Source organism: Heteronotia binoei, chromosome 5, assembly GCF_032191835.1.
Source record: "Heteronotia binoei isolate CCM8104 ecotype False Entrance Well chromosome 5, APGP_CSIRO_Hbin_v1, whole genome shotgun sequence".
Lineage (NCBI taxonomy): Eukaryota > Metazoa > Chordata > Lepidosauria > Squamata > Gekkonidae > Heteronotia > Heteronotia binoei.
This window is the reverse complement of record NC_083227.1, coordinates 139,380,538-139,408,445: the sequence shown is the minus strand read 5'-3', so window position 1 is coordinate 139,408,445 and position 27,908 is coordinate 139,380,538. Positions and strand designations below refer to the sequence as shown.

The window sequence follows — 27,908 nt, the reverse complement described above, 5'->3', positions numbered from 1 at the left end:
AGTGCATGGACTTAATCTGGGAGAACCGGGTTTGATTCCTCACTAGGGATGGGCATGAAGTGGGAAAATGATGGTTCATTTCATATTGTAGTTTGTTGGGTTGCCTGATTTGTTGGTTCATGTTGATTCATTTTTTAAATTTTCCAAACTTTTTCATGGTTCATTAGTTCATTTGGATTTGCCCCCCAGTGAGCTAGAGAATAGAATGCCCCCCAGTGAGCTAGAGATGCCAAACTTGTGGCAAACTCTTCAGCAGACTCTCCTCTACTTGCTCTCCAAGTTTGGTGCAAATTGGATTTTGGGGGGCTGAGCCACAGCCCCCCAAAGCATGTGCCCCCAGTAAATTGCTCTCTTAGGAGTATGTCAAGCTGGGGAAAGAAAGGGAAGCCACTCTGCAACTTCTGGTCAGTTTCACTTCCAGCTGATCAGCTGTTAGATTTTTGACTAGCTGATCAGAGGGTAATAAAACTGACTTGAAGTGGCAGGGCAGCTTTCCTTGACCAAGAAACTGACCAGAAGCAGCAGGGGGCTAGGGAAAGCTGTGCTGTCACTTCTGGTCAGTTTCACTCCCAGTAAGATAGTGTAACTGGACTAAGGTCACTCAGTGAGCTTTGACAGCAAACTGGTAATTTAAATTTTGGTCCTCCAGATTTTAATCTGAAACTCTACTATACCGTGCTGGCTTTTGTGGAGTAGTGAGCAGCCAGTCCTAGGTGAGTCATGCACATTGTGTGGTATCAGTGGTTGTTGTCAGGCCTGACCCTGATAAGTCATACTTCAAAGGCCAAAATAGTCCTGTAAAGGGTCCTGCCCCTCCTCCTACCTATTACTGATAGAAACCAAGCCTGGCAGAACTATTACAGTTGCTTGGAAATGGCCACTGAGGGCATTTGTTTCTTAAAGCTACAGCTTCTGCTTCTATTATGTGGGGAAGAGTTAACTCTCTGATTTTTTTCTTTGCACACCTGGGACTTTTTCAGGTTTGTAGAAAGGTAATGGTTCATGGCTCCAATCTCTATATTTGAGTATTCACAGAGTGGGCCATATTAAGAATTCAATATATCAATAATTCTTTTTATAGTATATTTCAAGAGCATGTTTATCATTTAAATCTGAATAATTTTGTCAAAAATTAATATACTATAATGTGTTTAATAATAATACATTGTTTAAAAGTTCAATGATTTCAGTGCTATCAAGTTTAACTTGATATGAAGAAATGCTGGTAGCCTTATCTGTTATGACCATTCAATACTGTTTCTGTTGAAATAATACTTTGTTTATGACAGAAGTTGTTTTCCACCTTTCTTTGACAAGGTAGCACACAGTATTCACTCACAAATACTGGCATATATTCAGAATTTTTCTTATAGAAATGAGAACATTTACACTTTTGGATCCAATTTTTCTGTGAAAACATCTCCGCTTCAACATTTCTGGATTTTTTTTTTAACTTCCCTACCCACTTGCAACATTTTGGGCTGTAGTGGGGAAGATTTTTAAAAGTTCACTTTTGGTTTGATACCTCAGACTTCATGTGGCTTGCGGATTACCAGTTAGTTAGTCTTGGTCTCCTTGCAGGCTTGCAGTGATGAATTATAGAGGTGTTAAGTTTGGTAGGTTCATACACTAAACTACCAGTGAACTTGAACAGATAGATGTAGGGGCAGCATATGGAGAACACATTGACTTGGACTGTGTTTATAGATTTCTGCAGCTGAGAGATGAGGAAATTTACAGCCTTTTTATGTGTCTACTTTTTTACAAACCTGTCAGTAAGAAGTCTGTACTGTGTATTTTACAGGTAATAGTGCGAAAGAGTTGCAAAAATGAACTTCTAGACTCTGCACAATTAGACTGAGTATAAAAATTTAAGAGGCCACCATTTTACTTTCCTGTGGCAGGAAGAAAGTTGGATGTGTTCCTAATTTTTCTCTAGGCAAGCTTGACCCCTTTTTAAAATAAACTATTTTTCAGTTCTGTGCCTGGCAGCTAAACAGTGGAATGCTACTATTTTAGAAGAGGGAATATATTTACCACAGCTTGAATCTTTAATTTGTTTAAGTCAATTATGTCTTCTTACTGCAAAAAGGGAAAAAATGGGGTGGAGGAGAAAATGTTGTTCTTGTCCATGATGGAAAAGACATACATTCTGCAGTTTGTAAGCCTTCAGACAAATCCAAGTGGCATTATGCAGATTTAATTTTGCTTAATCATAATTCATACAGAACAGATTTCAGACTTCACTTGTGTTTCTGTTTTGCAGATTTCAGGCTTCACTTATGTTTCTGCTTTGCTTAATATCCAGTATAAAGAAGAATTCTGTGGAACTCTGTAACTCTGTTCATTTTAAAAAGATCACACACAAAACAACAATAACAACACTATTTCAGGGATTTTAAGGTGGTGTATGTGTTTCCCCTTCCTTTTAATTCTCATAGTAACCCTGTAATGACATTAAACAAAGAGACTGACTGGCCCAGTCTTAGTCCAACACTCTCTAGCTGCCTCTGTTCTGTCCCAGTTCACTAATTTATGATACTCTTTGTGACAAGGTTATTAATCTTCTGCTGTGCTTGAAACTTCTAATGGACATTCATGGGTACCTGCAATTTCTGTTGTTTTGGAGAATCTCAAGTTTAGCTGTCTCTGGGGGTGTGGGGGAGAGATCCTAGTGCTGTAAAAATCCTGGGGTTCCCAGGTAGTTGAAGACATAAATCTGGTAAGAGAGAGAGCCAGTGAAGTAAAAGGAGTAAAAATCATGTGTCCAAGGGAATCATTGAAGGGAAGAATTAAGCCATCAGAAACAATGTCATTTGTCTAAGGTGAACAGTTAATTGCACATTAAGGCCAGCTAGTCTGGTCTTGGGGGAATGCTTGGGGGAATAGGTGCCCCTCCAGAATCTAGTTTAAAACAATTTATTGTAATATATTGTAATAACGTGTCATCATTTGTCATTAAATGTTAGTACACATATATAACATTTTCTCCACCCCACCCCTCCCCTTTTGTGACCCCCAGCAGTGCATGCCCCCTTAGCAAACATCCCCGTATTACTATTTAATATAATTTGTTATAATTTTTATTTATTTTTATTTATTTATTTATGATTTATATCCTGCCCTTCCCACCAAGGTGGCTCAGGGCGGCTTACAACAAGTAAATCAAACATAAAATTTTAAGTTAGGTATTTAAGATATTTGAACATTTAAAACATTAAAACATTAAGCATTGCGACAGTATGCATAGCAAGAATCTGATAGAGCTACAATTAATTTACTCTGTCAGTTAGGTGTAAGCTAGCCGGAAGAGGGTTGTCTTACAGGCCCTGCGGAACTGAGTAAGGTCCCGCAGGGCCCTCACCTCCTCCGGCAGCTGGTTCCACCATGTAGGGGCCATAACAGAGAAGGCCCTGTCCCTAGTAGATTTTAAGCGGGCTTCTTTTGGCCCAGGGATAACGAGAAGATTTTGGGTTCCTGATCTCAGTACTCTCTGGAGAACACGTGGGGAGAGACGGTCCTTTAGGTAGGCAGGTCCTAGGCCATATAGGGCTTTAAAAGTAATGACCAGCACCTTGTACCGGACATGGTATATTATTGGCAGCCAGTGCAGAACCCGAAGACCTGGCCGAATGTGCTCCCATCTTGGGAGCCCCAATAACAGCCAGGCCGCGGTGTTCTGCACCAACTGCAATTTCCGAGTTTGGCACAGGGGCAGCCCCATGTAGAGGGCATTGCAGTAGTCCCAACCTCGAGGTGACCGTAGCATAGATCACTGTTGCTAGATCGTCGCGATTCGAGAAGGGAGCCAACTGCCTTGCCCGCCTAATATGAAAAAATGCGGACTTGGCAGTGGCAGCTATTTGAGCCTCCATCTTTAAGGAGGGCTCCAATAGTACCCCCAGGCTCTTGACCCTGTCCGCCGCTATCAACTGCGCACCACCAAAAACTGGCAGGGGGATTTCCCCCCACCCGGTCCCCGACGACCCAAGCAAAGGACCTCTGTCTTCGCCGGATTTAGCCTCAGTCCACTCAGTCTGAGCCACTCAGCCATGGCCTGTAATGCCCAATCCAGATTTTCAGGGGCGCAGACCGGTCGGCAATCCATAAGCAGATAGAGCTGGGTGTCATCAGCATACTGATGACACCCCAGCCCATACCTTCAGGCAATCTGGGCAAGGGGATGCATATAGATGTTGAATAACATCGGGGAGAAAACCGCCCCTTGAGGCACCCCACAATCAAGTGTGCGCCTCCGGGATAGCTCCCCCCCAATCGCGACCCTTTGTCCCCGACCTTCAAGGAAAGAGGAAAGCCACTGTAAGGCCAACCCCTGAATCCCCGCGTCGGCAAGGCTGCAAGTCAGTAACCGATGGTCGACTGTATCGAACGCAGCCGATAGGTCCAACAACATCAGCACTGCTGAGCCACCCTGATCCAGATGCCGTTGAAGGTCATCTACCAGGGCAACCAACACCGTCTCCGTCCCATGGCCCGGGCGAAAGCCGGACTGAAGTGGGTCAAGGACGGAAGCGTCCTCCAGGAAAGTCTGTAACTGCATCGCCACTGCCCTCTCGATAAGTTTGCCCCAAAAGGGCAGATTTGAGACCGGCCGGTAGTGTGCCAATTGGGCCAGGTCTAAAGATGGTTTTTTTAGGAGGGGACGGACCACCGCCTCTTTAAGCGGCGTTGGAAAATGCCCTTCCATCAGGGATCTATTTATGATATCCCCTACAGGATATCTGAGGTCCCTCTGGCAAGATTTAATAAGCCAGGAGGGGCATGGGTCCAATTTACAAGTTGTTGGGCGAGCAGATAAGAGGATCCTGTCAACTTCCTCCAGGCTGAGGGGACTGAAACCATCCAGGATACAATGCGAAGACAGGCTCGGGGCCTCGGTTTTGCTAACTGTCTCAAATCTGGCAGGGAGGTCAAGGTGGAGTGACGCGATCTTGTCCGCAAAAAATTTCGCAAAAGCCTCACAGCCTATTTCCAATTCAATAGAATTTGGTCTGCCTTGTGGCAGCGTTGTAAGACCTCGAATTATATCAAACAATTGTGCCGGGCGCGAAGTTGTGGACGCAATCTTAGCCGCAAAGTATGCTTTCTTTGCGGTTTTGATTGCCATCTCATAGGCCCTCAAACTCTCTTTATAAGATGTTCGGGTCACTTCGTCTCGAGTATGCCGCCATTGCCTCTCCAGTCGTCTGAGTCCCCGCTTTAATTGCCGCAGCCCCCGGTTAAACCAGGGTGACGGCTTCAAGCGGGGACGCAGAGGACGCCTAGGTGCGATCACCTCGATGGCTCTAGTGAGTCCATCGTTCCAGGACTCTACCAGATTATCCAGGAAATCGCCAGTGGGCCAGGTATCCCGCAGAGTTGTTAGGAACCGTTCCGGGTCCATCAAGCTCCGCGGGCGAGCTAAAATACGCTGTCCGCCTAAACAGGTTTGGGGTGACACATCCATACGAGCCTTGAGGGCATAGTGATCCGACCATGGCACATGTGACCCTCCTGATGAGTGAGCGTTGTAACAACCTGGGAGAGTCCTAGTGCCGCCATGGATGACACTAGGTCCATTGCCTGACTGGAGGCCACGTCGTCGGCGTGAACATTGAAGTCACCCAAGACCAATAGCCTTGGGTACTCCAGTGCCCAGCCCGTGCAGCTGAAAGCATATACCAAATTATTGTCCATGCAGCTGAAAGCATATACCAAATTATCGTTCTATCTTGCTATTGAAATTTTTCCATTTGTAATCCTAACAGAAAAATATCTGGTGCCTTCTTAATATTATATCCCAAAACTTTCGAGATCTCCTGCTGGATCATTTGCCAGAATTGTTTCGCCTTTTCACAAGTCCACCACATATGGTAAAAAAGATCCTTCATGACATTTACATTTCCAACATCTATCCAACACCTGATAGTTCATTTTTGCCAATTTCTTAGGTATCATGTACCATCTATATAGCATTTTAAAGCAATTTTCTTTAATGTTATAACATGTAGAAATTTTCATAGAGTTCTTCCATAGGTATTCCCATTACTCCATCTGTATTTCCATATTTATATTTATCGCCCATTTTATCATTTGTGATTTAACTACTTCATCTTCTGTAGACCATTTCAGTAATAGTTTATATGTCCTTGAGATCAGCTTTTCATTTTCTCCAAACAACATTCTCTCCAGTTCTGTTTGTTCTTGTCTTATTCCATAGTTCTTAATGTCCTGTTCAAGCAAGCTCTTTATTTGTTGCAGTTGAAACCAATTATATTTATATTGTATTTCTTCAGCTGTTTTTAATTCCACCTTTTTTCCTTGGATCTTTAAAAGTTGTTTGTATGTTAACCACTTCTCTTTAATATCTGAATACAATTTTATTACTTCTGTTGGTACGATCCAAAGTGGTTTCCTCTCATCACCATATCTTTTGTATTTTGACCAGGTATTTAACAGATTGTTTCCGATATAGTGATGTGAGAAGAAACCATCCATCTTATTCTTCCCATAGTACATGTAAGCATGCTATCCAAAGACATTTCCATGTCCTTCTAATGTTAATAACTTTCCATTTGATAATGTCATCCGTTCCTTAATCCACACCAGGCAAACTGCATCATGATACAGCTTTAAGTTAGGCAGTTGGAATCCACCTCTTTCTTTCGCATCAGTCAGAATTTTCATTTTAATTCTTGGTTTTTCCCCAGCCCATAAAAATTCTGAAAGTTTCCTTTGCCATCTATTAAATTGTTTATTGTCTTTCACTATTGGAATTGTTTGAAACCGAAACATAATTCTCGGTAAAACATTCATCTTAATTACAGAGATTCTGCCCAGCATAGATAGGTTCAATTTGTTCCATTTAATCATATCTCCATCGATCTTGCGCCAGAGTTTTTCATAATTATTTTTATACAATCAATATTTTTCATTGTTATTTCTACACCTAAGTATTTTACTTTTGAGGTAATTTCACACTCTGTTAATCTCTGTAGTTCTTCCTGCTTACTCTTTAACATATTTTTACACAAAATTTTTGATTTTTCTTTGTTTATATAAAAGCCTGCCAACTCTCCATATTCTTGTATCTTATGAAGCAGCAATAGTGTTATACGAGTGGGATTTTCATTTATAAACATCACATCATCTGCAAATGCTCTGTATTTATAGGAAAAACCTTTCATTTTTAGCCCCTCTATCTCTTTATCGTCTTGGATTTGAATTAACAAAACCTCTAAAGTCATTATAAATATCAGTGGAGATAGAGGGCAACCTTGACTCGTTCCTTTATTTATTATCATTTTTTCTGTTAAGTCTGCATTAATGCAGAGCCTTGCTGATTGTTCAGAATATATCGCCTTTACCATTCTAATGAAGTCTTCTCCCAATCTCAATTTCTCCATCACTGCAAACATAAAGTCCCAATGCACATTGTCAAATGCTTTCTCTGTGTCTGTAAAAAATAATGCTACTTCTTTTTCAGGATGTTTCTCATAATATTCAATAATATCTATAACTGTTCTTATGTTGTCTCTGATTTGTCTCTTGGGAAGAAATCCTGCTTGTTCTTCTTTAATAAAACTGTTCAAATGCTGTTTAAGGCGATCTGCTAAAATCCTTGCATATATTTTATAGTCATTGTTTAGTAATGAAATTGGTCTATAATTTTTCACATTTGTGGTGTCTCTGTCCTCTTTTGGTATCAAAGAAATTACTGCTTCTTTCCATGTACTAGGAACTTTCCCATCTAATCTTATAGTGTTCATCAATATCTGAAGTTCTGGTAATAGCGTCTCCGCAAGAACTTTATAAAATTTTGCCGTAAAGCCATCCGGACCAGATGCTTTTCCTAATTTCATTAAGTTGATCGCCTCTTCTATTTCTCCTCTCCCAATTGGTTTATTCAACAAATTCTCCATGTTTTTTGTTAATGAGTTAACCTTAATTTTCTGTGGATACTCATCTATTCTTTTTCTATCTACACTTTGGCTTTTGAACAGCTTGGCATAATATTTATAAAATTCCCTTTTACTGCCTTCATGGTCAACAATGTCTTTTTCTCCAGATACAATGTTGTTAATTACTTTATTCTCCCTTTTTTTTCATTTGCCATGCAAGATATTTTCCAGGTTTATTTGCACCTTCAAAAGATTTCTGTGGTAGTCTTTTTAAATTCCATTCCAATTCTTTATTCAGCAAATGGCTCAGTTGGCTTTGTAATGTTGTAATTTCTCTTATAATTTTCTTTTTCCCAGGTCGTTTTTTAAGCTCTTTCTCTTTTTTGCCAATTTCTTTCTGAACGTCCATCATTTGTTTATTTTTGGCTCTTTTATCCTTGTTGTTCAATGTATCAAAATACCCCTCTGTCCCGCCCAGCCCGGGCGAGGACTACGCAAGGGGGACCCCCCAGCGCCTGCCAGCCACTCCCGGCCCCCGCCGCCGCCCCGAGAGCCTCCCATGCCTTCCCAGGCCCCCGCGGCGGCCCCCCCTCACCTGGGCTGACGGAGTGCCAACAGCCGCCCGAACGGCGCCTCTCAGCCACCGCGCCCGTCTCCGGGTCCGAGGAGCCCGGCCAGAGGGAGACGTCGGGAAGCAGGAGGGAGAAGCTGAGCCCAGCGCTGGGCGAAGAGGAGAAGAGCCGCCTGACCCGTGGTGGCGAGAGACGCCACACCCCAGCACGCTGCAGAAGTCCGAGACGCCCGAGGCACGCCCAGGCAGCCCAGCCCCGGCGCGCCTCTCCCGGGCGTCTGGGGCTTTGAAGGGGGGAAGGAGCCAGAGAGGGGCAGAACCCAGGAGGGGGGAGGACTCAGACGGGGGGATAAAGGGAGGGAAGGAGGAGGTCGGGGAGGAAGCTGGCAAGTGCACAGTGGGGCTGCCTCCTGAGAGAGAGAAAGGAGTCCGTGCACAGCCAGAGGGGAACGGGGGGCCTGAGGTGAAGTAACCTGGCTCCCACCCCTGTTCCTGAGACCTCCGGGGAACGCCCCAGAGTGCCCGGGAGGGGCGCCGGCGGCGCCGGGAGACCGGGGGAGGTACCCAGAGCGCGACAACGTGGTGGAGGAGGCGGGCACTCTCCCGAGCCTAAGACGGCCACGCCCCCAGATTCCAGCCCCGCCCGGGTGGCACTCAAGTCGAGTGGCGACCCCACACATCGAGCCAGAGTCCAGCGACTCATCAACGGACGAAACGAGTGAGGACTCCGTGATAAACTTAGAACTGACGTCCGCCATGGACACTAACCCCGCCCCCCTGGATTTGGCCCAATTTGGGCAGTGGCTGGCAGACCACCAGGCGCAGCTCCTACGGGAGGTCACCCAGCAGCAGACGGCGGCTCAGGCCACCCTGGTGCGGGACCTTCACCAGGCGCTCCTGGCCCGCCCGGAGCCGGCAGGGCCACCACCATTTGGCGCTGGAAGGAGCCCTTGGCCCCCTCTGACGAAGCTGGGGGCGGAGGACGATGTTGAGGCCTACCTGGAGGCGTTTGAGCGAGTGGCTGAAGCCGCCCGTTGGCCCAGAGAGCAGTGGGCCTTTATCCTGGGACCCTAAATGACAGGGAAGGCCCAGGCTGCCATGAAAGCCCTGGAGCGGGCCCAGGCGGCGGACTATACAGCACTCAAGGCAGCCATCCTAGACCGCCTGGAGATCACGCCCGAGGCCCACCGCCAGAAGCTGCGCTCCTGGCTTCCGACGGGGGAGACTCGACCACGCTCGGCGATAGCGACCCTCAAGGATGCTGCCACCCGTTGGCTCAATCCCACCACCAGCGACGGGCGGCGCATCGTGGAGCTGGTGGTAGTGGAGCAGCTGCTGCAGGTGTTGCCACCGCGTACCCGCCATTGGGTGGCCTGCTGGAAGCCAACCCGCCTCAGTGAAGTCCAGGAGCTGTGGGAGAACTTTCAGGCCGCCGACCACCGCAGCCTGCCCCCCCGCGCAGAGGGCGGCAAGCCAGGGAAGGGCTCTCCCCAGCCCGGCGGCCGGGCCGCCCCAGGAGCAACACCAGGAAAGGCACCCGGGACCGGAGACCGCGGAGGCCGGGCGTGGCTGCTGCCGGCCCGCACCGTGCCTGGATGGTGGGGGCCCGGAGGATGCCCGACATTACTCGGACCGAGTCTACGCCCCGGGGGCCGCGAGGGGGAGAAGGAGGGGCGCCCGCCGCCGGAGGCCCGCCGCACGGGGGGAGACATAGGGCCCTGCTTCACCTGTGGCCAGTGGGGCCATCTCAAGCGGGAGTGCCCCCTGATGGAGTGCGACGTGAGCTGGGAAGAGTCCTGGCAGGCGGCCGAGATGGGGACTTGCCCCCCCCCTGGACGATCCTGGTATCCTTGGGAGGGCGGCAACTGCAGGCCATGGTCGACAGCGGCAGCTCACTGTCCATGATACGGGCCCACCTGGTGACCGCCCCGCTGCCTGTCACCCGCACCGCCGCCATCAAGTGTGTTCATGGACATATTGAAAGGAGCCCAGTGGTGTCCATCCCGCTGAAGTACTTGGGCCACTACTGGAGCGTGCCGGTCGCCAAAGTAACCAGCCTGCCCTACCCAGTACTGCTTGGGCGGGATGCTCCGTGTTTTGGAGACGTGGTGGAGGCAGCGAATCCTGGCCAGCAGGGCCAGCCTGCCGGGGCCGGCTATGACGCCACCGCCCCTGCGGGGGAGACAGAGGATGCCGACCCCGGGGAGGGCCCGTCCACTGCAGAGCGTCCCACGACGGGCGGCCGAGAGACGTGGCCGGCGGACCCGCAGTTCGTGGAGGCTCAGGCCGAGGACGAGGAGTTGGAGGCGTTGCGACGGCACGAAGCCGTCCGGGACGGGGTGGTCGTGGATGAGCGCCGGAGCCGGCGCCTGCCTCGGATCATCCGGGAAGAAGGCGTTTGGTTCAGAGAGGTAAAAGGGCGGCTGGGCCCCGGGAAACAGCTGTTGGTCCCCCACCGGTACAGGCCCGAAGTCCTGAAGGGCGCCCACGACCACCAATGGGCAGGCCACCAGGGGGTGAAGAGTACTCTGACTCGGGTGTTAGCCAACTTCTTCTGGCCTTCTGTAGCACGGGAGGTCCAGGCCTACTGTCGCTCCTGCGACATCTGCCAGCGCCTTACATCTAGGGCAGAGCCGCAAGCCCCCCTAGCCCCCTTGCCGGTAGTGGGGGTTCCGTTCGAGCGGGTGGCTATGGACTTTGTGGGGCCCCTACCCCGCACCCCTCGGGGGGCCCGCTACATCCTGGTCCTCATGGACTACGCCACCCGTTATCCCGAGGCTATTCCCCTGCCCACCATGAAGAGTGCTGGCGTGGCCAGGGCCTTGATGCATTACTTTGCACATGTAGGGCTGCCTCGGGAGATACTCACAGACCGGGGCACACCCTTCACGGCGAGCCTCATGCGACAGGTGTGCCAGGCACTGCACATCAAGCAGCTCTTCACCTCCGTCCACCACCCCCAAACTGACGGGCTGGTGGAGCGGATGAACCAGACCTTGAAGGCCATGCTGAGGAAGACAGCCTACGACCACCCCGCCGCCTGGGATCTCTATGTGGATCCGCTGGTCTTTGCCATCCGAGAGACACCCCAGGCATCCCTGGGGTATTCCCCGTTCGAGCTGCTGTATGGGAGGCAGCCTCGGGGGATCCTAGGCCTGCTCGGAGAACAGTGGGTACAAGGCAGGAGAGGGCCAGGGGAGGCCCCAGAGGAATACGTCAGGCAGCTGCAGGAGCGCCTGGAAGATGTGCGGCGGGAGGCCCAGGAGAACCTCACACAGGCCCAGGAAGCCCAGAAGAGGCGGTACGACAGGGGCACTAGGGCCCGGGGGATCCAGGTGGGAGACAACGTCCTGGTCCACAGGGGAGTGATGGGTCAGACCCAAGGGGACCCGTGGCGGGGACCCTTTCAAGTCACCCGAGTCCTAGGCCCCCTCACGAGGTCCAATGTGGGCCCCGAGCCCGCCAAAAGAAGACCCTCCACGTGAACAGCCTAAAGGCCTGGGTGCAACGGGAGGCGGGGACTGAGCAGGGCCTCTTGGCCGAAGATCCAGGCGAGCTCCAGGATGGAACCCTGCCCTGGACGACTGTGGAGGGCGCCGGGGGAGGCCCGGTGTTGGATGCCACCCTCACCCCCAGCCAGCAGCGGGATCTGCGGAAGGTCCTGGCCGAGTGCCCGGCGGTGTTCTCCGACCAGCCGGGCTTGACCACCCTGGTCAAGCACCGAGTAGTAACCCCCGCCGGCCAGGTGGCTCGCGCCCGTTGGAGGCCCGTGCCACAGAAGTGGTGGGACGTCATTGCCCGGGAGGTGGAGGAGATGTTGCGCCTCGACGTCATCGAGCCATCGCAGAGCGAGTGGCGCAGTCCAGTGGTCCTGGTGCCAAAGCCCGATGGCAGCGTGCGCTTCTGTGTGGACTATCGGGAGGTGAACAAACTGGCCAAATTTGATGCCTACCCGATGCCACGGGCGGATATCCTGATCGACCAGCTGGGGGAGGCCTGGTACCTCTCCGCCTTGGATCTCACCAAGGGCTATTGGCAGGTGCCCATGCACCCGGCTGACAGGGAAAAGACTGCCTTCGCCACCCCACAAGGTCTATTCCAATTCAAGCGCATGCCCTTTGGCTTGAATGGGGCTGCGGCCACGTTTCAGCGGTTGGTGGACAAGGCCCTGGCCCAGTGCGAGGGTTTCGCTCGGGCCTATATTGACGACATCGTGGTATGTAGCCCCACCTGGGAGGCCCACCTGCTCCACCTCCGCCAGGTGCTCCAAGCCCTGCGAGCCGCTGGGCTCCATGCCAACCCGCGGAAAAGCCGCCTTGGGTTCCAGGAGCTGAAATACCTAGGATTCCTAGTGGGGAAGGGCCAGCTCCGACCCCTGCCAGAGAAGGTCGTCACCCTGGAACAACAGCCCCGCCCGCGCACCAAGAAGCAGTTACGGCGCTTCTTGGGATTTGCGGGCTACTATAGCAAGTTTATCCCCAACTTTGTGGCTGTGGCCACCCCGTTGACGGACAGCCTGCGGAAGACGTGTCCGAACGTCCTCCAGTGGGGGCCAGCCCAGGAGGCAGCGTTCGAGACGCTGCGCACTAGCCTCTCCCGTGACCCCGTGCTGCGCAACCCGGACTTCTCCCAGCCCTTTGCGTTGCACACCGACGCTTCAGGGACCAGTATCGGGGCGGCCCTGCTCCAGGGGAGCCCCGGGGACGAACGCCCGGTGCTATTCATCAGCCGCAAGCTCATGCCCGCTGAGCGGGCGTACTCCACCGTAGAGAAGGAGGCCCTGGCGGTCAAGTGGGCCATTGGGGCGTTGAAGTTCTACCTCACCAACAACCCCTTCCAGTTGGTGGTGGACCACGCCCCCCTGCTGTGGATGTCAAGAATGAAGGACTCCAACGACTGGGTCCTTCGTTGGTACATGTCTCTTCTCCCCTTTTCCTTCACAGTGCACCATCAAGCTGGGGCGGACCACCACGTGGCCGACTACCTCTCCCGGATCTTCGAGGAGGAGGCGGAGAAGCAAGGGACACGGGGTGTGTGTGTGTGTGTCCCGCCCAGCCCAGGCGAGGACTACGCAAGGGGGACCCCCCAGCGCCTGCCAGCCACTCCCGGCCCCCGCCGCCGCCCCGAGAGCCTCCCATGCCTTCCCAGGCCGCCGCGGCGCCCCCCCCTCACCTGGGCTGACAGAGTGCCAACAGTCACCCGAATGGCGCCTCTCAGCCACCGCGCCCGTCTCCGGGTCTGAGGAGCCCGGCCAGAGGGAGACGTCGGGAAGCAGAAGGGAGAAGCTGAGCCCAGCGCTGGGCGAAGAGGAGGAGAGCCGCCTGACCCGTGGTGGCGAGAGACGCCACACCCCAGCACGCTGCAGAAGTCCAAGACACCCGAGGCACGCCCAGGCAGCCCAGCCCCGGCGCGCCTCTCCCAGGCGTCTGGGGCTTTGAAGGGGGGGAGGAGCCAGAGAGGGGCAGAACCCAGGAGGGGGGAGGACTCAGACGGGGGGATAAAGGGAAGGAAGGAGGAGGTCGGGGAGGAAGCTGGCAAGTGCACAGTGGGGCTGCCTCCTGAGAGAGATAAAGGAGTCCGTGCACAGCCAGAGGGGAACGGAGGGCCTGAGGTAAAGTAACCTGGCTCCCACCCCTGTTCCTGAGACCTCCGGGGAACGCCCCAGAGTGCCCGGGAGGGGCGACGGCGGCGCCGGGAGACCGGGGGAGGTACCCAGAGCGCGACACCCTCATTACTGCTTTATATGCATCCCACACAATTTGAAACTAGGTATCTTCATTTTCATTTATTTGGAAGAAGCATTTAGTTTCCTTTTCCAGAGAAACCACTATTTCCTGTTTCTGTAGCAAATCCTCATTTATCCGCCACCTTAAAGTCTTTTCCCCAGATTTTGCAGACCACAATATTGGATTGTGGTCTGCTCTTATTTTAGGAAGTATCTCTATTTTCTTCGTTAAAAGTCCAAGTTCTTTTGTGGTCCAAATCATATCAATTCTCGAAAAAGAATTGTGCCTTGCTGAGAAGTAAGTATAATCACATTCTTTGGGGTTTCATTCCCTCCATATATCCTCTAAACTCTCTTGTTTTACCAATTCAAAGAATGATTTTGGTAGTTTCCTTTCATTATTTTTCCCTTAGTTCTCTCCAGAGTATTTTTCACTGTTCCATTAAAGTCTCCCATTATCATAATTTGATCGTGCACAACTTGGTCCAGTTGTTGCATTATATCTTTGAAAAGAGTCTTTTGCTCCATTTGGAGCATATACTCTCAGCAACAAAGTTCTTCTATAATTCAGTGTCACTTCTACCTCAATATATCTGCCATCATCATCTTTAAAAATTAATTTTGGGTCAAGTTCTTGTTTGATATAAAAAACTACCCCCCTTTTTTTCTCCTTAGCCAATGAAAAAAATTCCATACCAAGTTGTTTATTCCATAAAAATTTGTAATCCGTTTGTTTGATGTGCACTTCTTGTAGACAAATTATGTTACATTTTTGTTTCCCAATCCAGTGAAAAGTTGTCCTTCTTTTTTGTGGTGAGTTAAGTCCATTTATATTCCAAGATATTAATTTGTAATCCATAATGGTTTTTATTCTTGATCTAGTTCCCCAAAGTCTTTATGCTCACTCAGAAAGCTTGTCATTTGCTGAATGGTTGTGATGGTAAATCTCCATCCTTTGAATTCAAAACTCAAACCCTCTGGAAGTTCCCATCTGTATCTTATTTCTTTTTCTCTCAGCTTTTCTGTCAACCTTTTGTAGAATCTCCTGTCACTGATGACTTTCCTTGGCAGTTCTTTCATAATTCTTATTTTACTGCCATCCACCTCCAGTGGGCTCTTAAATTGTTTACTAAGAATCCTTCCCACCATGTCTCTTGTCACAAATCTTACCACCACATCTCTTGGTAATTTATTTAATTTTTTGCATATTCCGAATTTACCCTGTAAATATGATCATAGTAATGATCAGTTTCTTCTGGGTCTTCTAAAAATTCAGCAATAATTTTAATTATATATGTCCTTAGATCAGTAGTAGTAGACTCAGGCACCCCTCTTAGCAATAACTGGTTCTCCATTAATTTACAGTCAGCTAGTAATGCTTTCTCCTGCAATTTTTGCATTGTTGAATCTACATGGTCCATTCTCATATTTAGGACTTTCACCTTTTCTTCTACTTTTTGCACTTTCTGCAGAGCTGCTTGTGAATCTTTTCTGAGATCTTCAATATCTTTTTTCACATCTTCTGCGCTTGTCTCAATGTCTCTTTTTAGCTGTTTTTGTTTCTCTAATTATATTTGCCAATCTTGCTTCCATAGCATCCATTGTTTCTTGCCATCCTACTTTATCAGTCTTGTCTGGTTTAAATTTAACCATTCTCTCTTCTTCAAGTGATCCAGCCCTCGTGCGTTGCTGCTTTGCTGCTGATCTTAGCTCCGTCATGTCTGCTTAGCTGTTGCTTTAAATAGGTTCAAAACTTAACCTCTCAAATTTAGGTTTTGAGCACACAGGCTTATAGATTAGATCATGCCCTGTTAAATGAGCCCCAAACCACCATTCTCTGATGCTCCTAAGTCAAGATATTAATTAAAAAAATTTTTTTTGCATAAAATGGCTGCTGCAGTTTTTCTGTCGGTTTAAAAACTATTTTACTTTTTTCTCCAAAACAACACCAAGATTAGTTCTAAGTATATAGTTCAATAGATTTTACCTTTTAATGATGATATCTGCCGGCTCTGCTATTTTTCAATGTCCAGATTACTTTTTATTAACTTTTAAAATTTTGACCTTCTTTTAATGGCAACTGATAACTTCTCTATGGTTTTGAGTCCTAGAGAGGGCTGGAGGACTTGTTATTTTTCCCTTCTCATAATGGTGCCGTCCTTTACCTTCCTTCCTTTCTTGATACGAAGTCTCATTTTCTGTGGTTGTGAAGTCTCACGTTATTTCAATGGCAACACTTCCTGTATTATAATCACCAGCTCAGCCGATCTTCTAGGAGGAGTTTTCTATTCAAACTGCTGGTATTCCAAACAATGTCTATTTTTCCTCTTTTAAGCTTATTTCTCACAATTTTAAAGTCCCAATTTCAGCCCCTCCTTTACACTCCTAGATATACTATTGCTTTCTGGCTCCAGACCTTTGCTTTTGGTTTTATTTAGTCTTTTATTTGTCCCGGAGTGATATTTCTAACTAATTTATTTATGTAATTGATTGTATTTAAAATTGTTGTTTATATTGTTTTATTGAATCATGGAATTCCATGTCTGTGAGCCGCCCTGAGCCCGCCTTTGGCGGGGGAGGGCGGGATATAAAAATAAAGTTATTATTATTATTATTATTATTATTATAGATATAAATATTTTACCTTCAGTTCTGATATCCTTCTTCGCACTGCTCCATAAGTTATCAGATGTTAATCAGTCTCATAGAAGCTTTGTATCTTGGTGGATTTAAGCCAATTTAATGGCCTCAGAGATCCTCTGTAGACGATGGAATGCAGTCCTTCTCGGGGGACTCTTCAAAGCCAAAAAGAAACCCCACTGGAGTTCCTCATCAGCCAAAGTAAATCCCCTCAGAACTTCACATGTATTTCTTGGCCCCCTCCCTACCTGGAAGGGGTAGGCAGCAGGTGTTAGGGTCACCTTCTCTGCCCAGAACAGAGGTTCTGATCTGCCCGTCTGCTGAAGAACAACTCAATCCTCCATGACCAAAACCGGAAGCCTGTTCCCCTCCAGAATCTAGACCCTGGTATGGGATCCTACCCCTTCTTGTACACAGGCATGTTCTTGTGGCAATATTTGGCAGGAGGGTGCTTTACCTTGATCCAGCTTGATTTTTATAGATGAAAACATAAATAGACAAAGCAGCAGTACAGATAGATTTACTAATCAGGGAACACAATAAAAAAGCAATTTAAGCAATTCCTAGCAGATGCAGTCCCATTAAACGCTATAATTCTCAGGTTGTACATTTGTTGTTTTAGGCGTTGCTGCATTGTCTTATGCTTCTGCTGGGATGCCCTGTTTCTGCATTGGTTCTTTGGGCTCTTTGTTTCTGCTGCTTTAGGAGGCTTTTGGCCAGAGATTGCTTTGCTTGCTCCATGTTTCTTAAAAATGGAGGTTATTTAGTGGGCAGGCACTAGCAGCTCCATTGCAATTTTGGTGTCATTTGCTCAAAAAACAGCCTCCAGATAGATTCCCCATAGGGAATAATGGAGCCAAAGAATATTGGGATCCCCTCTTCCCCAGTGCATCTGAATACCAAACCAGTATCTGGAACCCAGATGATGAGTACCACCAATATTTTCCAGCTCCCTGATGTCTGGATCTGAAAAAAATCTTTTTTTTTAAAAGTGCACATTCCTAGTCATGAATTTCTCCTTAGATCCCGCACAGAGTCCACGTGGACCTTCAGTTGCATAAGCCCTAGGAGTGTAGATGGCTCTGGCCCTGGAGTGATGTGTGCCCCACCAAGAAATACACACGTGTGTCTAGGAGGAGGAAGAAGAAGACATTGGATTTATATTCTGCCCTCCACTCAGAGTCTCAGAGCGGCTCTTCCTCCCCCACAACAAACACCCTGTGAGGTGTGTGGGGCTGAGAGGCTTTCTCAGAAGCTGCCCTTTCAAGGACAACCTCTGCCAGAGCTAGGGCTGACCCAAGGCCATTCCAGCAGGTGCAAGTGGAGGAGTGGGGAATCTCCCAGATAAGAGTTTGCACACTTAACCACTACACCAAACTGGCTCTCCAGGAAGGCCTGTTATGACAAAAAAGGCTTGGCATTAACCCCCAGTGCTTGTTCTCTCCCCAAGCCTTAGCATTCATTCGCCTCTTGCTGTCTACCTGCCCTCCCAATGGTTGGCAGTGGTCCCCCTCCCCTAGCTGTATTCCTATCCCCCTGTGAGGCTTGGCAATCAGTCTGTCCCCCTACCCTTGCTGTCTTCCCACCTGGTTACTTTTGGCATCCACTACCCCCCCATGTTGCTGTCTTCCCATGCATACCTTGGCATGCATGCTCCCCCCAGCTTGCATTCCTCCCATCCACTATCATCACCTCACAGGATCTCTTCCTCCATCACTTTTCCCCAACCTAGCCCTTCCCACTCCCCCTTACACACACCATGGGGCCACCGCCACTGGGTCCTTGCCCCAGCCTGCCTAGGCTTCTGTAAGGGGCCATTAGCCACTAGTGCAGCTGCTATCCTGTGGCCTCCAGAGTCCTCCACAGTGCCCTGGGAGGGTGCGAGAGGGCTGCAGATGATGGCTCCTGGGCCTTGTGGAAGCCTCTGGAGGGTCCGAGGGATGGCAGGGGAGTTGTGGGCTTCAGGAGGCTGTGGGAGATGGGCAGCATAGGCAGTGTCTGCCGGGCCATTTCTGAGAGTAGAAGAGAGTGGTAGCGGCAGTTCCCTGTTTTTCTCGGGGGCCTTTGGAGGCCATGGGAGAGTGGCTGCAGCAGTTCCTGGGCCCTTTTGGTGTCCTTGGGAGGGTGTGGGAGAGCAGTGGCTCAGTGGCCCTTTGGGGGGTAATGGGAGTCATCAGGGGAGCACTCTGAGGGTGTGCTGGAGGGTGAGGTAAAGCTACGAGGCCCTGATCGCAGCCTTGAAAGGGCAGAGGAGATCAAGGCTGGAGGAGGTCGAAGGCGGTCCGACCAGGGTCAGCCCTAGACTATTTGGTGCCCTAGGCAAGGCTAATTTCTGGCACCACCCCCACCCCTGCACTTATAATCAATTTTCAAAAACAGATGAATTGTGGGGGAAATGAAAAGGACAAAACTTGAAATTGCTCACTAACCTGGATAGCCCAGGCAAGCCTGATCTTGCCAGATCTCAGAAGCTAAGCAGAGCCAACTCTGGCAAGTATTTGGATGGGAGACCTCCTTGAAATAACAAAGTTGGGAATCCAAGCGCTATTCAGCCACCTCTCTGAATATCCTCCAACAATTAATAATTATGAAGCACTCCATTGTTTCAAGGCTACAGGTAATAACAGAATACGGAATCATAACAAAACTGTTAACAGCTACCATTTTATGGCCATTGCTACAAAGAAAGAAAGAAGATAGCACAGAAAGAACTGGTGCTATCAAGCCTCAAGGAACTATTAAATCCATAAGTAAGTTCATTTGTCATGGTGGGGCTTTTAGGGGAGGGACGGTGGCCCAGTGGTAGAGCATCTGCTTGGTAAGCAGAAGGTCCCAGGTTCAATCCCAGGCATCTCCAAAAAAGGGTCCAGGCAAATAAGTGTGAAAAACCTCAGCTTGAGACCCTGGAGAGCTGCTACCAGTCTGAGTAGACAATACTGACTTTGATGGACCAAGGGTCTGATTCAGTATAAGGCAGCTTCATATGTTCATGTTCATATGTTTTGAACCAAGCACATTTTCACGGAGAAAGCAACTTCAAATTCTGCCTAAAAGTGATCTTCTGCTCCAAAGTGATAGCTTGTTATTATTTAATTTTTATTATTATTTAATTTTGCAAAGTGATAGCTGCCTGATTTAATGGTTGCTTTGTCACTCTTAATTTTATGCACACAGGTAAGTTTCAGGTTTTTTTTTTTTTTAAACCTGGTGGTATCTTTTTAAAGAGAGAAGGATTTTATTCCAGCATAAACTTTTGTGGATGCCAGAGCATTTAAATAAGTGGGCTAATTCACAAAAGTTTAAGAGTACACTAAAATCCTGGCACTTAAAAAAAAAAAAGATGCTTCTGTTCCAGCTTTCATGGATATCAGAGCATCATCTGCTGGCTCAGAGCATCCTTAAACAAGTTCTGAAACTGCTGGCGAATATCACCTTCACTCACTTGAGATGGGGTGGTGGTAGAACAAAAAGAGATGGAAGGGGGGAGAGAAGTCTGCTGGGGAAAGAGTAGGAATTTTAGAGGAGGAGAGAAGAAAAAATGAAGCAGATTTTTAGAAGGGGGAGCAAATGAGAAAAGGAGAAAGAGGCGGTGGGAAGTTGAAGGAAGTAAAAGCCAATACTGAAGGAGAGGATGGAAGTGAGCAAGAGAAAAAGAAAGGAGGGCATTTGAAATGAGGTTGTAAAAAAAAAAAAGAGTGGCAGGTGCCTGTGTGAGACTTGGTGGAGACTGCAGCCACAGGCCTGTGAGAGGTGCCAGCTCTGGGTGGGATAGGGTGGCCAGCTCAGTTTAATGGGGACTTTCGAACCCCCCACCCCACACACACACACACTCAGTCACAAACAGCCCTCTGCCTCCCTGCCAATCACACTGTGCCTCAGACTCCAGACTTACACACAAACACACAGAAGCACACCTCTCACGCCACACACACAAAAAACAGAAGTGCCTGCTGAGGGGATAAGCGAGCGAGCTGCCTCGGCGAACGTCAGAGGCCACACAAGGCAAGAGACTTTGAGCCTGCATCGCCTCCTCCCTTCTCCTAGGTTTCCCTCTCCTTCGTGGGGCCTCATGCGCAGTGGGGAAAAAGCTCTGCACTCAGCCCTGGGAAGGGGGTGATTGAGCACAAGAGGGCCCAGCTTAACATGGGAACCCTTCAGATTCCCCCCCCCACACACACACATGGCCCTGCTGCCTCCCTGTCAGTCACACTGTGCCTTTTAGACTCCAAACACACACACACAAAGAGGGAAGGAGGCTGCCAGATGCTGCTGTAGAGAAGCAGCAAGGAGCATTGCTCAGTTAAGGACGGCAGCGCTTCCCGACTTCTGCCCGCAGCCTGGCCATGACCCAAGTCACTGGGGGAAGGGTGCCAATTTGTCACCCCCAAGGGCCTTTGCCCTAGGCAAGCACCTAGTTTGCCTAGTGGCAGGGCTGACCCTGAATCCGACAGCCGGGAGCACAGAAGTCAGAGTGCCATTGGTGTCATAGGCCCTAAGAGTATGTTGGCGTTGGCAGCAGAGGGGCAGGGCTCAGTGCAAAGGCTCTGAAGGCTGCTTGTGTGGTCCGGTTAGGGGCTGGTAGATGCACAGCGGGTGCAGGGCAGCATGAGCTGTTTGTGAAGCATTCTGTGGGAGAGCAGACAGCAAGGGGTGGGAGATGTGTCTGTTTGAGGTAAAAGTGCTTCTGAGGGTTTTGATGGTTCTTTTCAACATTTCTGGGCTGAAGTGGGTGGGGGACAGGGGAGTGAGCTAATAGGTGTGCAGAGTGATGGGCGATGGGCCAATGGTTTTTGGAGTGCAGGTTTCAATCAATGGGAGAGCTCCATTTTGCCAATATCGTTTCACTTTTATTATTATATAAAGGATAACCAGCTGATACAGATAAACAGTGAGCACAAAGGAAGAGCTTTGTTTGTAGTTGCTCTACTATGCAATAACTTCCTGTTTTGGTGAAGGATGTAAACTGATACTTAATCTTGTGCAGTTTATGGCAATTGCTCCTGTGAGTTAAACATTCTTCAATAAAGTGGCAAAGGGAATGTGTAGCATCAGTGCTTTTGTTGAGAGCATGAGACAAATGCCTTTTGTTGGGCATTGCTGCACCACACTGTGAACATCTAGCAGGGCAATGCATTTGTGGAGCCTGAGGACTAAGAATCTGGAGAATTCTGGGATACACCCTAGGCAGTTGAGTCATTAATAAGTCAGGCAGACATGTTTAAAATAACAAATACTGCAGGACACATTCATACTCTGGGGGATGTCCCCACTTTCTTTGTTGAGCCCTTTCTCCACTACTGCCAACAGCCCCTAAGGAATGGTCAAATATTCCTCATGAGTGAGTCTCAGGATCAGAAAATTGGGTGGTTATGATCTGTTAAATTATTGTGATAGAGATGACACATTTAGCAAAGGAAAGAGTCTTGTAAATCAGCTTGTTAAAACCTAATCTTTCTCTTCGACACCTGGCTGACATGTGAAATGTAGCACGCAAAGAGTAAATAGTTCCACTGAACTGATTTCCCCTTATCAGTTAATTCAAAGTATTTCTTGGCTTGTGGTACTTGATGTTTGTTTGCCTGACTGAACAGGGTAGCTTTATAGCCATCCATGTCCGTATAAAATTTGCCCTACTTCCTCTTCTTTCCCTTTTCTGTATAATGAAACCCTTGGAAAGTGCAGGATGTAAACAGCTGGGCAAATAATGTACTCAAGGAATAAAACATCCCATAGCCAGGTGTCTTCCCTCTTCTAACCCAAATCTGCCGTGTGTTTATTGGGGTTTTTTTTTTGCTTATTAACTCACATGACTCTGTATGATGGCAGCGCTGCTGAAGATTCAAACCACTGGATGAGGTAAATGTTATTCTTTGGCTTGGTAACCCCTCTGATCCACGAGGAGACGTGTGAGGAGGGAAGTGGGGGGTGATATGGAGGGGGGTTGCTATTTTAGCTGGAAAATCCCTTCATGGTCTGGCTTAGCCAAGTTGTGTGTCATGTCTCTATGAAACAAGAACAAGCACTGCAGATGGGCCGTCGTGGTTTAATATATCCAAATATATGCACCTACAGAATTCTCTTGGCTTCCTTCCCTAGTGCTGTTACATTACTTACTGTGGTTTTACTCTTGGCAGACCTTTCATGGTACTTGTCGCTCAGCTTTACAAAATGTTCAGATTACTTGTGTATTACTTGAGAAGCAGAACAGTCTCTTCATATTAGAGCAGCTCAGATTACTTTCAAATATTTCAATATGGCATTATTGGGGAAAAATTGTTAAATCTGCTAGCCCAGCACTAGGGTTGCCAATCCCCAGGTGGGGCAGGGGATCCCCCCGTTTGGAGGCCCTCTCCCCGCTTCAGGGTCGTCAGAAAGTGGAGGGAGGGGAGGGAAATGTCTTCTGGGAACTCTATTATTCCCTATGGAGATTTATTCCCATAGAAAATCATGGAGAATTGATCCGCGGGTATCTGGGGCTCTGGGGGAGGGGCTGGGTTTTCGGGTAGAGGCACCAAATTTTCAGTATAACATCTAGTGCCTCTCCCCAAAATACCCCCCAAGTTTCAAAAAGATTGGACCAGGGGGTCCAATTCTGTGATCCCCAAAAGAAGGTGCCCCTATCCATTATTTCCTATGGAAGGAAGGAATTGAAAAGGTGTGCCGTCCCTTTAAATGTGATGGCCAGAACTCCCTTTGGAGTTCAATTATGCTTGTCACAGCCTTGATCTTGGCTCCACCCCTAATGTCTCCTGGCTCCACCCCCAAAGTCCCCAGATATTTCTTGAATGGGACTTGGCAACCCTACCAAGCACCCATCATTATAACAGGCCTGCCAATGCCACCATAGGGAGAGGTGAGCTGGGCATAATCTTTACAGTGCATGAGTGGCGACTGGCACAGTGCATTTCGGTGTGGCTTCCCATGAAGAACTGCATTCTGCTCGCCAAGATGATTGGGTTTTTGTGTGTTCTAAAGAGGAAGTAGGTGGTTAAAGCTCTCAGAAGCACTGCGGTATTACCCAGGTGTGGCATGGAACCTGGTGTGAATACTCGGTCTTACAATTAGCCTAAGGTAGCAGCAGTGCCATGAGTACTACACTGTCTGCAAGATGAGACAGTAGACATTCACTCAGATGACTGGCAGATGCTCAGTCTTCTGTTTTGCGTTCACACACATGCAGTGTCATTGAATGGATCCTGTACAATAGTGCCAGTACTCCAGTAGTGTCACATCTGTGCAGTTAAACTGTACTGAGATGTGCAGATGCCTGTCGGTGTTAGGCTTGTGAACATTAGGCTTTTCCATTCTTGGCTGTGTATTTAAATATGCACCACAGTAACCAAGCATTTCAAGACATATTTTTGTGCTGCTAGACTGAAACCATTCCAATGACCTTGTTTTGATCTTCACAGCCTTCTGCTGCCCACGCTAAGGCTGCCACTTGGAGGAGGCTGCTTGAAATAACCACCATGTCAGTGTCTGCTTCATGAAATGAGTTGTTTCATGCGCTGGCTCGCCTTTGTGTCAGCCCCACTGAGTAATTTGTCTCCATGTGGCTACAAGTTGTCTCTTGCTACATTTGGCAGCAGTATGAGGCAGATCCCAGAGGGGTCTGACTCCTTTAGTTAGCTGTTGCACTATGAATAGAGGCAAACGGGAAGTTCTTGCAGTACTTTATTTTCATTAAGCAATGCTTGTTAGCTTAACTTGCACTACTGCAGCTTTTCCAGTAAAGCCACTGAAAACCTAAATTAAGATGTTTTGCCTTACACTAACCAAAGTCAAAGGGATATACTGTTGAGGCTTAGATTTAGAGTTGCAGCATTCAGTAGATGGCATTTTGATGGATCTTTCAAAGTCCAGAATTGAATATTCATAATAAGTGAGTGTTTCCGTTACAGATGCCATTGGACTGTGTGGTATTACTGAAGTTGAAGACATTATCTTTAGGTTGTGGAGATTTGGGCTATCCCCTACCTTAAGGCATAACAATTTTTTTTCTTGGCTTTTTGCAGAATTTCCGTTGATTCAAGATGACTCCATGGATACCATCCTTACTACTAATCTGTACTATGTGCATGTGGCATGCAAAAGGGGAATTTTTCACTTCAATAGGTATGAAAGAGCATGGGAAAGATTGTAAAATGATATTATGCTAAAATGTGGTCTTAAATTCAAAAACATTTTTTTTAAAAAAAAATCAATGATGCCATCTGCCCATTAATGTGTCTGTTCCTTCCCCTACCCCCCCCCCCCCAGAGTAATTAAGAATCATCACTCTAGTCTTTGGAAGGAAATCCCACAATTGTGTACTAAAGGGATAGTATGTTTTTGTGTGGCTAAAACATGGCAACTTTCCTTCTGTCCCTGCTCAATTTATCAAAGTGTATTTGTGTCTGTTTCTCACAGCCTTGTGATGATGAGTGTCTTTTATCCCAGAGTTCATTGTTCTTTCATATTGTTATTAACATTTTAAAGATATATTTTAAAATATAAATAATTTAAAATATAAAATATAGGCGAAGTCTCCATTTTGCTAAGATTTCACAGTCACAGTCTGAGCTGTTTCCTCATATCTAGTTCTCCTACCAGTACTTAATTACTCTTCAACGAATAATGCTTTCATGATTTTGTAAAATCTAGCTATAGGCATGTCATTCTTTTCATACCTTCATGCAAGGTCTAACATGCAGAATTTGGTAATGGTGGGTACTAGCTTTTGGCTGTATAGATCAGAAGGTTGAGAGTTTCCTCTTGCATAGTTTGGCTAGCAATTTTCATTTCTTTGTCAAACCCCGGGGGAGTGAATTGTGAGCCTTGGATTCTGACATGGGGGGTGGGAATTTCTTTTTCCCTTCTGTAGTTTTATGCTTGAGCAAGGCTCTGCTTCAGATCTAAAACTGAGTTCTGAGGAATTATTTCATGGCTGCAGCTCATACGAAGGTTGCCAGTCACCATTCAATGACTTCTATTAATGTTTCAGATTTCCTTCTCACAAGTGGGGTGGAAAGTTGCATTAATTCAGAAAAAGGGGAAACATAAGATTGCTGCATTTTAAAAATGTGTGTTTCATTACATATTACCATTTTCTGCTGCCCCAAATCTATCAGTTTTGCCTTACAACAGCAAATGTAGCAGTTTTTTAATGATAGAAATCTGTTTTAATCTGATTGTAGCCATGTTTTCCAAATGTATCTGTCACAAGCTACCTAAAGATTTCAACCAAGATTTTTCCTGTGTGCACATGTGCATCCAGCATTCAATAGAGAGCAGAGTATAGTATAGCCATGTTGAAAAACTGTTCAAGCAAGCCTAGCAAAAATACAGTGATAATTATAAAATAATTCAAGTAAAAACACGCACAACCAACACTAGAAGAATCACCAGTAAGCGCTTTTGAGAGTATGCCAGACAAAACTAAAAAGTCTCACCTGCTGGCAGAAGACGCTTGATAGAGGGAGACAAGCTAATTTCCTAGTAGAGGGAGTTCTGAGGTTTTGGTGCCATAACCGAGAAGGTCCTTTCTTGGGTTGCAGTCTTTCTAGTTCAGATGGTAGGGACAACTGAAGCAGGGAATCCAAAGATTACTGGAGTGTACGGTAGGCTCATATGGAAGGAGGCATCCTTTAAGGTATGTCAGTCACAGGCCATATTGGGCCTCAAAGGTTAATAGCAACACCCTGAACTGAGACTGAAAGCAAACTGGAAGCCTGTGTAGATGGAACAAGACTGGTGGGCCGCTTACACGTCTTTCTGATCATTTGCCTGAATTTTAGGCAACTAATTAACTCCATAATGCACCTGTACCACTGTAGAAATCAGTTGTAAAAATGCTTAAAGAAAAAAAGACACCCAGTATTGAGCACCTGTTACGCCTCAGGCATGGCATTTTCATAATTCAGTATTAAATCACTCTTTAAAGAGACTTGTTTTTAAAAGTGTCTTTGAGAGACTTGTTTTAAAAAAGGCGTTACATTAAAAGATCATTTTGCAGGTTTTATGTAACTTATAATAGTTTTGTAAGGGCAATGGAGATTCAGATAGCTCCAGTAAACAAAAATATCACATTAAATTTAACAGGCCATACTGAAGAACAATTGTAAAATTTCTTGGCGTTTCCTGCTGTTGAGCTTGTAAATGTCAGTGTAGTATAGTTAACCTGGCACTCACCGTGTGACCACATCAAAATGCCACTTTTCTCTTGCATATTTTTTTTGCTTCAAGACACACTCCACTAAAGTCAGTAGGCCATTTAAGGTAACTCTGGTTTGGGACAGAGGTGAACCGCAGAACACATAGTTGCTGTTGATAAAATCACACTCTCTGTTCTGTGTTGAGAGCAGGTGGAATGTTAGTCTCACCTGCTGGCATCTTTAATAGGTATATTATTACACTATTGGCTTTATGCCCTGTTTTCTGTCCCCCCAAAGTAAGCTGATTTTATTTATTATTTTTCTTTTAAAAAAGGATTCTTCATTTTCAGAAACAAAGATGTTGACAAAAACAAGCTTGCTCCCTGAGAAACTGCAAGGAGGGACAGTTTTAAAAATACCATAGTCCTTCTCAAAACCTCTCCCTGTTCTCTGGGGACTTAGTAGGTAGATTCCTTTCCTTCTTGCTTTAACTGATACTTAGCTGTATTCAGTATTCCATCCCTCCACCACAAACACATTTAGTCTTCATCAGGCCTTTATAAAGTGTTTTTTCCTCCTTCTGGTTAATAAACTCACATTTTCCAGTGAACCTGGAAAGACTCCTACCTTGATTTTGAGTGGCTCCAGAGTGTGGGTTTAGTCATCCACACAGGAGCCAATCAGTTTATTATTACTGTTGCTGACAAAAATAGATTCAGGTGGGTAGCCGAGCTTGCCTAAAGCAGCAGAAAGAAGTTTGAGTCCAGTGGCACCTTTAAGACCAACAACATTTTATTCTGGTTATAAGCTTCATGCCCTTGCAAAGTGAAAGCTTATACCCAGAATAAAACCTCATTGGTTTTAAAGGTGCCATGGGACTCAAACTTTGTTCTGCTGACAAAAATAGTTTCAAGTGGGAGAAGCAGTGGAAAAAAACT

At 47.2% G+C, this 27,908-nt stretch overlaps 1 protein-coding gene across 4 annotated transcripts in view; it reads left to right on the top strand.

Moving 5' to 3' along the window:
* The window catches only part of P4HA2 (prolyl 4-hydroxylase subunit alpha 2), an 83,830-nt gene that overhangs the window by 8,556 nt on the left and 47,366 nt on the right, over positions 1-27,908 (top strand). For all 4 annotated transcript variants that reach the window (XM_060240495.1, XM_060240494.1, XM_060240496.1 and 1 more), the window contains exon 2: positions 24,853-24,952. In XM_060240495.1, the coding sequence (XP_060096478.1) occupies positions 24,871-24,952 (82 nt within the window). In that variant the 5' untranslated portion in view covers positions 24,853-24,870. The remainder of the gene's footprint in view (positions 1-24,852; positions 24,953-27,908) is intronic.